Source organism: Centropristis striata, chromosome 19, assembly GCF_030273125.1.
Source record: "Centropristis striata isolate RG_2023a ecotype Rhode Island chromosome 19, C.striata_1.0, whole genome shotgun sequence".
NCBI classification, from domain to species: domain Eukaryota; kingdom Metazoa; phylum Chordata; class Actinopteri; order Perciformes; family Serranidae; genus Centropristis; species Centropristis striata.
This window is the reverse complement of record NC_081535.1, coordinates 15,307,796-15,324,706: the sequence shown is the minus strand read 5'-3', so window position 1 is coordinate 15,324,706 and position 16,911 is coordinate 15,307,796. Positions and strand designations below refer to the sequence as shown.

At 37.9% G+C, this 16,911-nt stretch overlaps 1 protein-coding gene across 2 annotated transcripts; it reads right to left on the bottom strand.

Moving 5' to 3' along the window:
* Positions 1–2,103: 2,103 nt before the first annotated feature.
* traf2b (Tnf receptor-associated factor 2b) lies at positions 2,104–16,872 on the bottom strand. 2 transcript variants are annotated; one of them, XM_059357741.1, is made up of 11 exons: positions 16,744–16,872; positions 11,182–11,384; positions 9,805–9,883; positions 9,499–9,597; positions 7,132–7,293; positions 6,959–7,033; positions 6,372–6,446; positions 4,805–5,029; positions 4,413–4,716; positions 4,011–4,159; positions 2,104–3,924 (listed from the first exon to the last, which is right to left on the bottom strand). In XM_059357741.1, exons 2-11 carry the CDS (start codon positions 11,355–11,357, stop codon positions 3,706–3,708), a joined length of 1,563 nt encoding a protein of 520 aa, XP_059213724.1. In that variant the 5' UTR covers positions 11,358–11,384; positions 16,744–16,872; the 3' UTR covers positions 2,104–3,705. The 2 variants fall into 2 exon arrangements, with proteins under 2 accessions (XP_059213724.1, XP_059213725.1); XM_059357742.1 differs by lacking the exon at positions 16,744–16,872 and adding an exon at positions 16,334–16,402.
* Positions 16,873–16,911: the final 39 nt, after the last annotated feature.

Below are 16,911 nucleotides of genomic sequence, written 5' to 3'. Positions count from 1 at the left end.
AACGTGTGGGTAGCACCCCCCAAAAATGTGCATCCCCTGTGTAGTGGGGTGGATTAGCTGAACAATCGTTCATTTTGTGATAAAAGCATCAAATTTGGTATACTCATTGCTGAATACATGTTTAATGAATCTGGATATTGGGACATCGCAAAAAAAATTCTGATGGCTGTGGCGGCCATTTTTAAAAATGGCCATTTAAAAGCGGCCATTTTCAAAAATGGCGGCTTAGCCAAATAAAGGGACACGCCGGACAAAAGCATTCCATTTTTTCCACATACTCTCTATCATTATAGGTTTCAATTTTTAGTAGGAGCCACTTCATCAAGATTGCGGTGATGGCAGCCATATAAAGTCTATGAGAAATGCTATATCTTCCAAGCCACTTAGAAGGTCAATCTTGGTGTCAAAATATACATTTTCTGGGTCCATGAATCATTTAAAGCTATTGAGAATATCACTAGATGATTATTTGATCAAATAGATATGTTCTTTTTCACAAAGACTGGGCAACTCGCTTCAAGTGCTGCAGCAGGGTATCCTGAGTTGAAACTGTTTGGAATCAATGTTCACGGGAGAGTGTGGATTAGCTGCCATGTACACTGCTCAAAAAAATCAAGGGTACGCTTTCATCTCATGTCAGATCTTGATCAACAAATTATTTACAGTGACTCATCTAGTGATATTCTCAATAGCTTTAAATGATTCTTTGACCCAGAAAATGTATATTTTGACACCAAGATTGACCTTCTAAGTGGCTTGGAAGATATATTGGTTCTCATAGACTTATGGGTTATATGGCTGCCGTCTCCTATCTGCAATCTTGATGATGAAGTGACTCCTACCAAAAGTTGAAACCTATAGTGATGGAGAGCATGTGGAAAAATTTTGGTGCTTTTGTCCGGCGTGTCCCTTTCTTCCCAAATCTGGTCCTAAGCCGCCTGACTAACTGTGATGGAGTTATAAAATACATTTAAAAAAAGAAAAAAAGAACCACATGGGCAAAGGAGACATATGACATATAGATTGTGTGCGTGTGTGTGTGTGTGTGTGTGCAGAGAGAGATGTCCACATTCCACAGGACATAATTTAACAGTGTCTTATTAAGCTTTCACACCCAACAGCCACTGATACATGTTCCAAGCTAACTAGCTAGCTTAAGTACCTGTTTTTCTTGCTAATTTACTTTTCCGCCAAGGCCCGTGATGATTGTTTTTCTCTTTAGCCTTTATGATGTTCATAGCATATTTTATTCATAATTATAACAGGTGAAATAAAATATTTAGACATACCTTGATGGACAGTCCACTGCACTGCTTGTCCCAGGAGGCAAATGCTAGCTAGCTCATTTGCTAGCTAGCTCGATGGCTAGCCCGATTGTGGTGGGGCAGGAAAAATAACTGAAAGAGTGTCTAACTGGATTTTTGTTAATTTAATATGTGTATTTACATTTTTTTAATTTACGTTTGTATATTTAGTTTACATTTTTTAAATATTTTAAGAAATAATTTAAATATTTTTTGTAATTTTAACAAAGAAAATGACTGCTATGGCCACTAGGGGGCGAATTTGCGATGGCCTAATATACAGATTTGTTTGAAACATATCCACCAACACATCCACCAAATTGTGTGCTTCTATCACAAAATAAACAATTCTTGTGATTTATTGAGCTAATCCGCCCCACAGGGGATGCACATTTTTGGGGGGTGCTACCCACACGTTTAGCCCCGTTGCTCATTCCATGAATGCACGATCCTTACAAGCTGTACCTCGTTGTAAAGGTGACTAATCAGGCTTTCCAACAATATACAATTCATCACCAGTTGGTATTATTAAAAGGGCAATTTTTATTCATCATTGATTTATTTGTATAACAAATGCCTGCCACGGCCACTAGGGGGCGCTTTTGAGGTGGCCCAATATCCAGATTTGTTCGAAACATATTCACCAACACATCTACCAAATTTCATGCTTTTATCACAAAGTGAACGATTGTTCAGCTAATCCGCCCCACTATTAGGACTTGATTAACCTATAAAGTGTCAGAAATTGGTGAAAAATGTGCACCCCAGTCTCTCAAAGTCCAAGATGTCTTTAAACGTCTTATTTTTTAAGATATTCAGTTTAATATGATATATAACAGGGAAATGCAGGATATCCTTACAGTCGAGAGGCTGAAAGCAACATTTTCTGCAATTAACATGAAAAAAATCACTTTAATGATTAGTGGAGGTTTTTCAAAAAAGTAGGCGATTATTTTTCTGTCGATCGACTGATGAGTCAGCTAATCGTTGCACTATGCATCGCCAACTGAATGAAAAACAAATTATGCAAAAGCAACAATAAATGTTCAGTTCATGACATTGGTTACTGTTACAAACTGTATGTTTAAACTCCTTGTAAAGAATGAAAACTAAATATGGATGTTAAAGTTAAATCAAGGTGCCCAAATGAAGGAGCACAGTCTACAATAAAACACTTACATACATTAGTAATACATCAAATCATGAAAAGTGTTTGTTTAATATGGTTACAAGTTCATAGAAAATTCTGGTGATTGAGATAAATAGAAATGTAAAATAAGAGTTATTTATAATCAATAACTGAATTAATATATGTGAGTAAAGTGATTATTGTATTATTACAGTACTAATAGTATTACTAAGTAGTACTAAGAGTATTCAGATCTATGGTAAATAGTGCTCGGAGGCTTTTTTTTTTCTTTCTTTTTTTTTTTTTTTTAACAACTTTAACTTGCTATTATTTACTATGTAATAAACTCCAATCTTGTATCAGCGGTCTGTGAATGTTTTGTTTATTTCCTTGAATAAATTCAAGGTATAATTTTGTTTATTTTAGGATTGACTTGACAAGCTTGTTCAATTGTTAATTTCTATGTAAATTCACGAGTTTTACTAGAGTACTTTAGCCTTTATTTCAGAATGCTGTGCTGTTCTAGTTTTTATTTTTGTTTCATCTAACTTAAAAAAAAACAGGTTTTACTTCACTTTTTCGTTTGGTAGTTTTGCTCGTGTGTTATGAGGTCACACTAATTGGGATTAAAATGTTAATAGGGTTAAGGTTAGTTTTGATGTGAACCCTGAAAGGGAAACTTCCATCAGTATTTTTGTTGGAATTTGGGCCACGTTTGGTCCGGATGTGAAGAGCCACACAATGCAGAATGGATTCTACAATATTATAATAATTAATATATACTATATTTATATATTATATATAAGGTATTTCACAGAAATATTCATTTATAATTATCAGCTTTTATTTGAATGCCAACAGGATGACGGACGATTCCACATCTATTCATCATGAAAAAGATATTTAACTTAACAGCTCTTTAATGTTACTAAAACTTAGAGCTTCTCATTGATGTCTGCTTTATACTAAAATAAATATGTGATATAAGAACTGCCATAAGAAATAACTGAATTTTTCTAAAGCATGGGTATGACAAGGCAGTACCTCTGTCTGTTATAAACCTGTTTAATTGCTTCACAAAAGATGGATAGCTATATTCATTACAGATCCACCACCGTGATTATTTTACACACCCTCTCTGCAGCCGTCATAACGTGACACCTGATGGCATTATTTATGTATAGTGTAGATATTATATTATGTCATATTATATCCACATATTATGTTATGTATAATGGTTATTCCAAAAAAGTGTATCTTCCACAGTACACTCTACAAGCCTGTGAGGTCTACAATAGCTTTGATAAAGATTGTATCATCTCTCAGATAGGGGCTCTTTCCGGACAGCTTAGCCAGCGGACAGAAGAGCGGGCAGCCGCTGGCGATGTTCATCTCGCTGATCGGCCTCTGGAAGGAGGTGGAGGAGACGTCAGGGCGGAAAGCATCGATAATGTGCTCCCTGTTGTTCTGATCCAAGAGCATTAGAGTCACCTGGGGGAGAGAAGGAGCTTGTTTTAAGGTGCTCTTTGTGTGGATTTTAAATGTGTGCAAAAAGATATTTTAGAAAGTTTTGCTACCTTCTGACTGAATGGCCATTTGAGCAGAGCGTCACACTTTCCTCTCATGACGACAAAGAAAAGTGAGAGGTGTGTTCCTCGGCCCGTGCCGTCGCCATTCAAATACAGCCTCAGACACATTTTGTAGCCGTATTTGCTGGAGTAAAAGGCTGCGAGGAGGAGAAACAGAAAGAAGGATCCTGATGTAATCACAGCCTATACACAGTGTCATGTGAGAATAGGAGTGACATGTCCACTCCCTGAAGGACAACAAGGGCGTAGTGGAGCAGAATTCCCCTCGACTGCACGCCAACACATCATACAAACCACATGACCTTAGCTCACTTAAATTCAAAAATAAACTTCCAGCTACACAGATGCCCTTTGAAATGATAGGTGGGTGGATTAGGTGTTTCATCTCACCTGGTGAGAACATCGCAGGCGTTCGGCCGGCCACAGCGTCCTGTCTGCGGCGTGAGAAGTCAGAGATTTTCCACACAAAGATCCCGTCGAAGGTGCAGAACTGGAGTTCCCTCACCAGCTGGTCGGTCTCAGACAGCTGCAAGTCTCTCATGTTGACTGTCCGCTCCAGCTGACGCACTTTATTGGAGAGGTTTTCAATTTTTTCCTGGTCTAAACGATGTTGATGTGCAAAAGCCTCCAATGTAACCGAGCTGCGCTCCACCTCTCGGTTCAGGACACACAAGATGTTCTCTAAAGCGGTCACCTGTCAAAAACCCCCAGCAAGGAACACATTTAGATCCTCATTCAAATTGTACATATGAGCAGTTAACATGAAATCTAATGAGACTGACCTTTTTTTCCACGTTCACAGAGTACATGGAGGCTGCAGCTCCAGAGCCCATAGTGACTCCCTCCTCAGGAGCCCTGTACAGGCCCAGACCTGAGTCCTCCTGCCACTCTCCCTGTCCAGAAGCATCGGCACGCGTCCGAGCAAAGGACAGCACCATGGGCAGCAGCAGACGCAGGTGCTCCATGGTGCTGCTGTGCTCATGATCGCTGAGCTTCCCGTTCTCTATCTGAAGAACACAACAGAGCTCATTTAGCTACTACTGTAATCAAATGTCAACTAATTGATTATTTTATTCTCAAATACAAATTTCTCAGAAGTGCTCATTTTTGCCGAGTTACTCACTGGAATATGTTGGATTTTATCAAAATGTTGAATATAAGTTCTCAGTAGGTTGTGGCAGTGCACTTCAATATGTTTGATCTTATTTTAGTTAGTCTAATTAATTTTAATTTATTATTTCTAAAGATTAAATATACTATGTTTTGTAGTTTTCAATAGGTTGCGGCAGTGCATGAACCTTCCTATTAATTTTTATTTATTATTTTTTTTATAATTTGTTAAAAATCTATAGATATTTATATATATATATTTTCAATTATATTCAATGTTCAGGAAAATCCACTCTTATAAAAACAAATATGAGCTATAATTGACCAAAGATAATAATTTACCTGGCATACTGTATTGGTCAGCCACTATTGTGATTTTTTTCACCCTCTATTATTGTTTGATATAATTCAGATGTGTTTTCTCTAAATATGAACCTAACATCAGAGAGCATAAAGGCTTAGCATAAATACTGGAGGCAGATGGAAAAAGTTAGCCTGTATCCTCAAAAAGTTATTATTATTTGTTTTTTTAAATCAACCCATATGCACATATAAAGCCCACAAATGAACTTGTGATATCTAGTTGATAAAGTGAGCAAAACCGAGAGTAAAAACAGAAAGAGATCAGTACAAAACCACAACTTTCTCTCTTTCTCTCCTTTGTTATCATATTCAATTGAAAACTCTACAAAGACAATCTTTTATTTCTCAACTTGTTTTTTTGTTACTATAAAATGTAAGTCATAGGTATTTTTTCTATATTGTTGTCAATCATTTTAACTTTATTTCTCCATAATTAAAAAAAAAAAATTCTTCTGTGGTCGGCTGTGTTTGTCTGTCTTTGTTTTTTATTGTGCAGATGGATGTGCTGTGACATAGTTGGGCAGGGTTCAGAAAAACATCCTTTTCCTGTATAGTTATTGTTTTAATTGTTACCGACAACCTACAAAAAGACCTCTGAAGTAAAGAAAGATTTTGTTACATTTGCAGAGTGCCAGAGTAGCTGTTTGACCCTGAATCTTGTCTTATTTATGCTGTAGCTTTATATTTATTGTGCAGATATATCAATCTTCTCAGCTAACTCTTGTCTATAAAGCGAATGAGAGTTTTTCCCCAGAATGTCAGCCTGTTTTTTTTTTAAATATCTTGACCCACAACCAAGTATTTGCATCACTAGATTTCTGGACGTGCTTGGATAAAAAGTGGAGAACAGCCCAGTGAAAGCGTTATCATACATACCACAGATTTACAGCCCACGTCACTGAAAGGACAGGCACTCTTGGACTTGGCACAGGATTTGCTGTGGTCATTGAACTGAAGGTTGAATGGACAAAAAGGTTACGAGTCAATGGAGCAACTCCAAGCAGTGCATCAACTTGAAACAGAAAGTTGAAAGTGAAACACAGGATTATTCAGAAAGAAACTTAAGTGGTCATACAGGGAATTCTAAGGCATCATTTCTGTGAACCTCCATTCATAAGCAAACTTTCACTGTCCATATTATTAAAATGCGGAACATCTAGTTTAATGCTGCCTTTGTGGTTACTTGTACTTATATGTTCTGTCTGTGGTTTGGGTTTTGTGGCATTGTGCAAGCATTTTGGATCATTCAGTGACAGATGTTGAATGCTTAATTAAGCTGCAAATGATCTTTATTCATTAATATTTTCAGCGATTATCTATGCCTTGGAACAAGTTACCTGATAGTCACTTTATTTTTTTACAAGAAGATAACATCTAAGATCCTTTGTTCAGGTAGGAAAATTAATTGAAAACCATTTCATTCCACATGAATGAATGTAGAAAGTCAATGGATAATTCCAAACCTTTTCTCTTGGGATCTTCTTCTTGCCACAGTCCTTGCATTGTAAGGGAAACTTCAGACAGATCTCATCATGGGCCTAAAACACAGCGCACGGGAGCATGAGGCATTATTATGTGTCCATTTATACATTAAAAACCAGCAACTGCTTTACACAAGAAAATCTCTTTCTCGCACCTTGATGTCTTTAAAGTTGAAGGTAATTTTGCAGTATTTGCAGTTGAGCGTTCTTGCTTCACATTCTCTCTCATTGTGTTTGTTCTTCTCCGTGATCAGGATGGAGGCTTGGCAGGCCTCGCACTGCATTCGCTCAAATTCACAGCGACCTTCATGCTGAGCCTAAAGATGGACAACAGTTTATTGTTAAAACGTTTTTCATTGCCTGCATGTGTCTGGTACTCATGTTTTTTTTTTTACAATGAGATCAAGGAAAGACAGTTGTGCTTTATGGTGTTACAGCACCATAAACATGTACGCCTACTTGCATGCATATGGTGTTATTTACTTGGCTCGTAAAAGCGTCTAACCTTTTGACAGTTATACAAATACTAAAACGCCCTCATCAATCATTGTTCAAATTAATGCTCTGCAAAGCTGCCAGACACACCCATGCGTTACTTGGAACAGAATGTACTGACAGTTGAAATGTGGAAAAACAAAATAGCATTTATCTGATTCATCTTCAGTGCACAACAAGCAGGTGCAAGGAAACTACACAGTACTTAACTATATAAGTGAAGTGAAATATAATTATGTAGTTATTGATGTATTTATGGTTTAAACACAATTATTGCAATGAATATTTTAAAAGGGAGACTGTCTCTGGACTGCTCTGTTTCTAAAGCATTTTTATAATTATTTCAAACAAATATTGCAACAAAAGTTGTGGATAGTGAAGCAATGTTATATAATTTGAGGTTTGAATACAAATGTATGCAAAAATATGTTTTTCTTCTTAGTGGTTTTTAAAATATGTTCCTGTGTAATTTAAAGCATTCAGCTACCAGAGAGAGGTAAGTGTCAAAATGGAAGACTTTAAATAAAGGTAATGATTCTAAAAAAAAAAAAAGAGGAAGAAGAAAAAAAAAGAACTTCCAAATTTTACTGCAAGCTAAACAAAATATGAAGGAAGTCGGTGGGAGACATGGAAATGAAAGTGCAAAAACAACAAAACACTGGGGAAAATAGTTTTTCGATGATTGCATGATCTAAAATCAATCTTTTTGAAAAAAGCCGGAAAATGAAAGAGGCGGAGCTTCAAGCGAGGCGGAGTTCATTGAGGAAGTGAAAGCTCTCCTTCATAATGTCTATCAAGAGCATGCGGGAGCTACAGAGCAGGATACAGAGGTAGGCTAGCCTGTTTTTCGCTTTGACTCCTCACTCTTCACCCACACCACAATGACAAATCTCTGTCTTACTAACCAATCCAAATATGAATCATCTTTAACCGAATTAGAGATCCCTACCCGTACTGCGCCGCTCAGACACCCCGTTATGTTTTTTTTCCAGCTAGTTTTGGGCGTATTTGGCTAGCTAACGGCAGCATGAATCTATCCAAACAACAGTCTGCAGCCCACAAATGTCCACACAGCATAGTAATCATTTCTCGAGAACTGTAATCAAACTAAAGTCCACTATGACACCACGGTCGTAAAAAGCAAACATGTGTTTCTTCACACTGGCAAGCTAACCAGTCAGAACCACATTTGCAAATACATGCAAAATAAACCCCAGCGTCAGCTTAGTGCTCTCATCTCTGCCATCTTAACATTTAAATATTAACTCGAGTCACAAACTGACAGAAAGCACTATTCTTTGCATGGAACATTCGGTAATCGACTCTTACTAAACAAACCAACCCACCACAAACAGAGTTATTTACAGTAGAAACAAAACATTCAGACACAAAAACACAGACAGCTTTCATGGTTCTGACGGGGATTTTCTGTGATTATACAAACACCAGCCCGTCTGGAGCATGTGATTCATTGTCTCAACCAGTTCCCATTTTATATATCTAACAGTCAGGGTGAATACAGCAGTTCCCTTGTGAACTGGTGCAGCCTAAATCTAGTTTCATTATCTTGTAATAAGTCAGCTTAACCATTAGCAAGCAGCCGAGCTAATCTTTGGCTGAGTGCCCTTATATCTCTGGTGTCTGGTACTTTCCCGCTCATTTGTTGTTGTTATCTGAGCGGGTTACATGGGGACTTTCCAGGCTGCATTTTAACGTTTCACTTCCTGTCTGTGGTGCAACAGCCTGAAATACAACTCTCAGATGATATACAAGCCGAAGGCTGCAGCGGGGGAAAAAAATGTGACCATGCTTTGGGGAATGCAGTGTATGCAGCATGCATTAACTCTGTGTGGGTTAAGAAGGTTTCGAAACATACAGAAATACTGACAGTTCAGGTTAAGCTGGAGTAACTGATGCTTGTACAAGGTTCATACAGTATTGAAGGGCAGGGGTAACACTCAAATACAAAGCAGAAAGCAGTAGGCACACCCACAATGACAAAAGGAAAGCTGATCTTTATACTTCACCTCATACTCTTTAATAGAACCTGTCCAATCACAGCCCTGGTTCAAACACCTGGCAGGGAGACTTGCTATTTCTCGGCCGGCGGCATTGTCTGGAAAGGCCTGGTGGGTGGACAAAGAGTATGGTGAGGTGAACTCATAAAGCCACTAACAATAAATATCAAACAGACATGAAAGGCTGCTTTGTCTAAGTCTATGGTGAGGGAAACTCCGACCAAATTGTAGTCATACTTATTCGCCTTTAAATGGTATGAAGACTACAAAGAACATGGCTCATACAAAGGCAATGTTGACTGTCAAATAACTCACCTCATTACTATTTAGAATGGAAGTGGGTTCCTCATATATTTCCTCTTGGCGACAGGCTTCACAAGGTTTTGGCCCAGAACTGATAAACAAAACAGGTTTGTGACTTTATAGGAAAAAAACAGCTGGTCGGTACCGACGGTAACAGTCAGCAACAGTTTCCTGCTGATTCATTACCACAATGACTGCTGACCCATGTGGACCACAGCTCAATCAGATGAGTCATTAAAAAACTAGAGATAGAGCTGCAGGGAAAAGAGCCATCCGTCACATTGCAACCTTTGATACGATGTGTTGGAAGTTCAAGAGGAAAGCTTTTGCAAGATTGGAGATAAATAAATGAACACACACAAAATCAAAAACTACATGTGAAAGCACCATTACATTGATGAATTGTCACATAGAGGCAGAAGTGGTGTTCAAAAAGGTCATGTGAAATCACCCAAATATCACGTGCAGTTTTGTATGTTGGTTAAGGTTTTGTACATGTGAAACAACATTTCACATTTTCACATGCAGCACTTGTGGTTCTCAAAACATAAACTGTGTAAAGAATGGACGCCATATATATACACATCCTGCCACTGCCAAAATATCACAAATATGGCCCTGGTGACGTTGTTTAGAGTCAATGACTGATGTCAATTACGTCACTACATTACATGCCATTTTTAGGAATCGAATAACAAATTAAGACCAAATTTAGAAAGACAAACACTGAATACAGTGTGTATCAGCATTATAAGATCTACCAAAAATGACAAAGAAACATATTTGGTAAATTTTCTTTTTTTTAATTTACCATTCACCATGCCAACATGAAGGGGCAGGGTTTATTATTTATATGGCAGCCAGCCACCAGGGGATGATCAAGATATTTTGGCTTAACTTTTGGGGAGCACTTAGGTCGTCCATCTTTATATACAGTCTATATTTACCACTGTTTCCTGTTGTGTTAAACTCTAGTGCATAAAGATTTAGTTTAATATGATTAAAATGATTTAATTTCCTGTACTATCATCTTATGTTTAATGATACTGCCAAAGTATCCTTAAGCATAAAGCGATACACCAATGTATTCACAATGCATGAGTTAGAGGAAGGAAAAAAGGAGTGGAAAAGAAAAAACAATGGACACCTTTAGAATGAGTCTGCATGGTCAGATCCTTGTGATTCACTGACTCCAACAAAAGAGTCCAGTCATGTGAGGGATGAGTCGGAATAAAGTAATTGATCTTGGGTGCAAAAAAATCTCCAGAGGCGAGCGGAAATAAGAACACAAGCTGTGCCGAAGCATGTCCGGTAAGAGGGTAAGCATTAGGGAAGGGAAGAGGTTTGCATTTCACACGGCTGTTGGTGGTCTGAGGACCTCCAGTGTACCTGGTGAGCTGCTTGAAACAGTGTACACAGAAGCGATGGCCGCACTGTGCCTGGACAGGCCTCCTCAGGACCTGGAGACACTGCTGACATTTGTATTTATTCTCCATGGGCACTGACAGAACACTGAGGGGGATCCCTGGCAGAGAGTTGGTGCAGTCCAACGAGATTCGTGCCATTCTTCTCCATCAATCTGGTGCTATATCCTGTCAATGAATACAAGAAATATGGTTTAGACTTTACAAGTTACCAAACTTTTACATCACTTGTGCAAGTTTTATATTGTCTCTGTCATGCCAGTAATTATTATAAAGGTTAACCTTAATTACTGACCAGACACACCGATTATCACTGAGTTGCACGCATTGAATAAATTGCATCAGCACATGGGAAAATTATCATGGGCAGCATCCAAGTCATAATGCAAATAATTGTTCACTGACAGTATAAGGCTGATTCATCATTGTGAATCTTAACTACACCCATAAAACACATTTCACCTTTTACAGCCAAATCATGTAGGCATGCTTTAATTATATGGCGTCGTCATAGTATCATCCCTAAGCAATAGCTCATGACAGTCATGTTATGTTGGGATAATATCAGAACTAAGAGTCGTTGTCCGGCACAATGCAAAGCAGGTGTAAATTACCCCAGGCTTTGCAAATAAATGAAAAGCAGATGTAAAAACTGTTGGGGCTACAATGTACAATGTGCAACTAAAAGTTACTGGCTAAATCTTATAGCTTGCCCTTCCAAAAACATTTCTTTATCTGTGACGTCAATACGGGCTGTGTGCATAACCTTTTGTCCATCTTTACTTTCCACTTACTGTATATCATATTTTTTCTCTGAAATTATGAACACTTTTGAAACAAGTTTAACTTTTAATTTTGTGTCTTCTAAAGCAAAGTGAAAGCTGGCGGAGGGAAAAATCCAAATCCTAGTCTGGACAACAGACAACTGTTGATACAACTAAATAAAAAAAGTAGACAAACTATGACAAATGCAGCAGTATGCAGTATCACTATGTCAACACCTGGTCAAAACATAAAGCTGATGGTAACAGTTTATTTATTCGCTTATTTAACAGGGACAGTGTATGGCTCTCAGCCGTAACAGAATTAGCTACTAGCTAAATTTCATCTGTAGTCCCTGGTGCCAGTGCCGCCATGTATTCAATCTGTAGGATGTTTTTTTTTAAACAGAGATTTTGCAAACTTTTTTTCTCATGGACAGTGGTTGCAGCTATGAATCGTGAAAGTGATATACTACATTTTCATTCTATAGGAATTCACAGACTTAAAAAAGAAGTTACCAGGCAAAAAAGGCAAATAATGGAGTTTGAGCTGCCATCTAGTTGTAATCGTATGCTCTGCAAGTTGGATGCAGCGGCAATATTCATCATTATAACCTTTGTTTAAATTATATCTGTGTTTTACATGGAGTAAAATATAATATGCAACAGCCCCTATGTTTATAGTTTTAATATTCCCTCCGACAGCGCCATCTAGTGGAGAATTTTAAATGTGAACCGTTCTTGTGATATGCACGGATTAAGTGAGGTCTAAGGAATCTGCAAGTTTTCCTTCCAATTAAGCAACATGATGCCTTATTAATGCTTTGTGCTCGGAGGAACTGTTGTATCAAGTCTTTTACGGTAGTTAAACATTGCTACGTCTATGTGTAGAAAGTCTACTCTTTTGTCTGTTGCACTATGGACCACATTCACTATTAATATGACATTCAGCAAAATCAAGCATGGCAGCAAACAACAGAAGTTTCTGCCTGTTTGTCAAAAAGCTATGAGTTACTACAAAGTTTAAAGCATGCTTGGCTAGTGATGCCTCAACCCCTTTACGGAAACCGAACAAGCATTGCTGTCAGAAATGTTATCTCTCCAACTTCCTTCTCAAAAACAACTAGGGCAGTGTTTATCAGATAAAGCTCTTAGTATTGCCGCAGGGACTGAACCTGTATTTCTGCAGTGATGCTGGGAAAATGGAAATATGATTCAGTCAACGCAAACCACCTGTTGTTTGAAAAATATCACTCTCACGGTATGCTGCATCAAAGGATCACTGTGTAAAATATAATTATAATAGTCATAATTATGTTTTTGTGCATCGTTAAGACAATCTTTTTGAATGATATGTTTGATAGAATTAGAAATACTGAAGCTATAGAACAAAAAAGGTTTTTAATCAGATCTTCAACCTAAGATGTAATATTAAAAGCAATTATAAGGACACACACAATCAGCGAAACAGCGAGCCCAAGGAGCAATGTGCCTTGCTCAAGGGCACATCAGACCTTGGTGTGTCAGTCCTGGGATTCGAACCGCCAACCCTTCTGGTTACAACCCAATCTCTAATATCTAGGCCTCGGACTGCCCAAGCATATTACAAACAATATTACAAATGTGTTGTATCGCTTTTTTTAATACAAGTATTGTATCAAAGTTTATCGACTTTTAAAAAACTAAATGAATAATCACCTGAAACTAAGATTTGTTTTGTTACCTCAGACTGAACCCTTCATATTTTGAACCCGCCATGTTGCACTGCAAAGTATCTACAGTAGCCCAGAATGGACAAACCAAACACTTAGAGATTGCCCTTTTTGCTTATTCATGTTACCTAAAGGCCACTGTATAGTTTTTTTTACATGCTTCCAGAGAGGGGTGAGCGAAGAAGTATACAGTTGGTTGCAATCTGCCGCCTCAACGCTAGATGGCACTAAAATCGTACACACTGGACCTTTTAAAAGCAGTAAAATGGCTTTGTAGAAGAAATCATGCCTCTACAAAACATATTCTTTTAATGTTTCATCTGTTAAATGATCTATCATCGAAAAATCCCTTATGTTCGGAAAATGAGTGGAGGAGTGTTTTTCCCATAAACCCTCAGATGTCACCACATACTAAAATATTCCCACACACCCACAGCAAATGCGCACACAGTTATTTGTTTGTCTGACGCAGGTTTAGTTTCACACAAAGCTGCAGAAAATGGCATACTGTTTGTGTGCAATTTTCATGCAAGTACAGTATGTCAACATACAGATAATGCAAGTGCCTCTGGAAACTCTGCAAAGAATGCAACTCTGTATGTCACAACATGAATATAAGATCTTTGAAATCTTTCTGCTTGTCTGCAACAGCCTAAAGGTTGAGCTATGCAGTTTATCTGGTTGAACTGCAAACGGTTCAAAAGCCACATAGCCCATAGGGTTGTCTCCACCTATTACTTGCATCAATGCATGTTTAAAAAGAACACTTCACCCATAAATTAAAATGCAATGCCAACATGAAATTGCCCCTATGTTTTTAAGAAAAACACACAACACAAAGTTTAATTTCAGCATTTTCCTGAAATGGTAAAACAGTAACAAGACCATCTAATTACGCTAGGTGGGGGTAAATACAATACTTTCAACCCCCATTGTTTTATTACAAAGTGTACTATTATTCCAACAGAAAATTACTAGGGAAGCTTTATGGAAATCACGTGCCTCTGTACAAAGACAGCCACGTAAACTTCAACATAAGAGGCTGTGATAGGCTTACTCCTTGTGCTGATGTGGCTTAAAAGAAAGGAAACATCTGAACCCTCTTTGTTGCATGCTGTCTATAATGGATATCCAGAGGAAATCTCTAGAGACTTCAGTGGGGGGAAGTGAGATTAAAGCGGCTGATGGTTCAAAACTTAAAAAGGGCAAATGAAACTAGGCAAATTAAAAGGTTACCATGCCCCACTAATTCTTTCCAGTTTGAACACTGAAACATCCAAAACAGGAGCACAGCACTCACAGTTCCTTTTCATAATGATGAAAAGCTCATGACCACAAGACTTAAGGCAACAGCACTTAACTCTCATGCTTATCATGAGATTTAAATTGTCCCAAGTGAACATGTGACCGGCAATGCATTAGTAATAATGGTACACATTCAAACTACAAACAGTATAATCTTTCAAACAACATCCATACTCCCTGGCATTGTTTTAAAAAAAAATAAAAAAATTAACATTTAAAAACATTTGTGCTAAGATGAAAGTTATTAACTATATCCCAACTTTAAAGACTGCAATATAAACCATTTCAACTATGTTTTAAAGCTTAATAGTTTGGCATAACTTTGAACATTGTTATTTTAATTTTAGTTTATATGTCAAAATTTTACAACAAATCTTACAACAAATTCTCAAAAATAATGGTGAGTAATCATTCAGTTACCATGTTTCACCCTAGATTACTTCATATCAACCTCAAGAAGAGCCCCAGTTAAGAAGGGAAATTACACGCTTAACTTCTTAGAAAAAGCCCAAGTCTGCTTTGGAAACCACACTTCATCACTACACCTTTTTCTAGAATGTACTTTATATCTGACACATCACTGCATCAACACGCCAACATGATGACTAATTTTTGTTGCAACATGCAGTAGTAAACTGCTTAGTAATCTCACAAGTTTCAAAACTAAGCCTTAATGAGTACAAAGGTACATCCAAAGTCTTGTTCGGTTTAAGTAGCCATAGAAACCCTAACAGGGTTGTTAATACAAACTCAGTGAAAACAATCATTAAATCAAGCGATCTGATGTAGCCATGCAACCATATGCTGACTTCCTTTGCCAAACAGCCCAACACCCTGAAAACAGATCTTTTTACACTGTGACTGATAATGTGAGAAATAAAACTTAAATGGCAACAAGCACAACCACTTTAAAGACTGAGCTGTGATAAAAAATAAAATAAAATAAAAAAAAGACCTTAAAAAGGGGTTTGTATCTATGCAGTGATCCGGCCTTTAAGTTACAATTGTTGTTGGTAAAATAGATACCAACAGCTGCATTCTCAATCAAAACAATGCCTTTAAAAGGTAAAGTACAAAAGATATCCTTCAGTCTCCACAACCATTCCTTGTGTCACAAACAACTGCTCCAGACTTCGTTTAAAGCTGGTAGAAGCTACTTGAGGGGAAAAAAACCTCTTCTCTCTCTCTCTCCCCGCTCTGTGTGCTCTCTCCCTCCCTGTTCGCCATGTTATACAGTAGGTACGCATTTCCCTCACACTTAAACTGCAAAACACTTCTACTCTCAGTGAACCTATCTGCCATACTACTACACCGATACCAAACCTGAATCTTTACTCACCCAGCTCGCAAAATCTCTATTGTAAACGCAAAAAAAGAACCAGCAGCAGTATTTCAAGTTACGCCTTGACCAAACCCACGTGACTCATTTGCAGCACATTATAAAGGCACAGGCAGTGGAGGGACTTATCTCGTGGGTGGTTACGCTCTGCTACCGATTAACATCTGCAGCTATCATTTGTACTTCTTTTTACAATTGTGGCTAACATCATCTATGTAGCTAAACTCTTGGTTTACTTCTTGGTCTATACGAGTAACTTAGCTAACTTACACAACTTTACGTAGCTAAATGCTAACTTGGGCGGTGTTTGACTAACCTATCATCATAGGTTTATAGTAGCGAATTATCTCAGTTAGCAAATTGGCAAGCTAGCCATATGGCAAGCAGATACATGAGCTCAGCTAACTAACCTTGGTTTCTTCACTTTCTCTCTGCCGACAGACAGAAAACGAAAGAGTTTGTCCGCTATCGCATGAGAAGGACAGCTCAACCTTTAGCTGTGTTTACAATTTTACTGATAAGTGCGCCTAGTTTCTTCAGATAAGGCGGCTATGGGGAGCGGAGTGTACTGCTGCAGT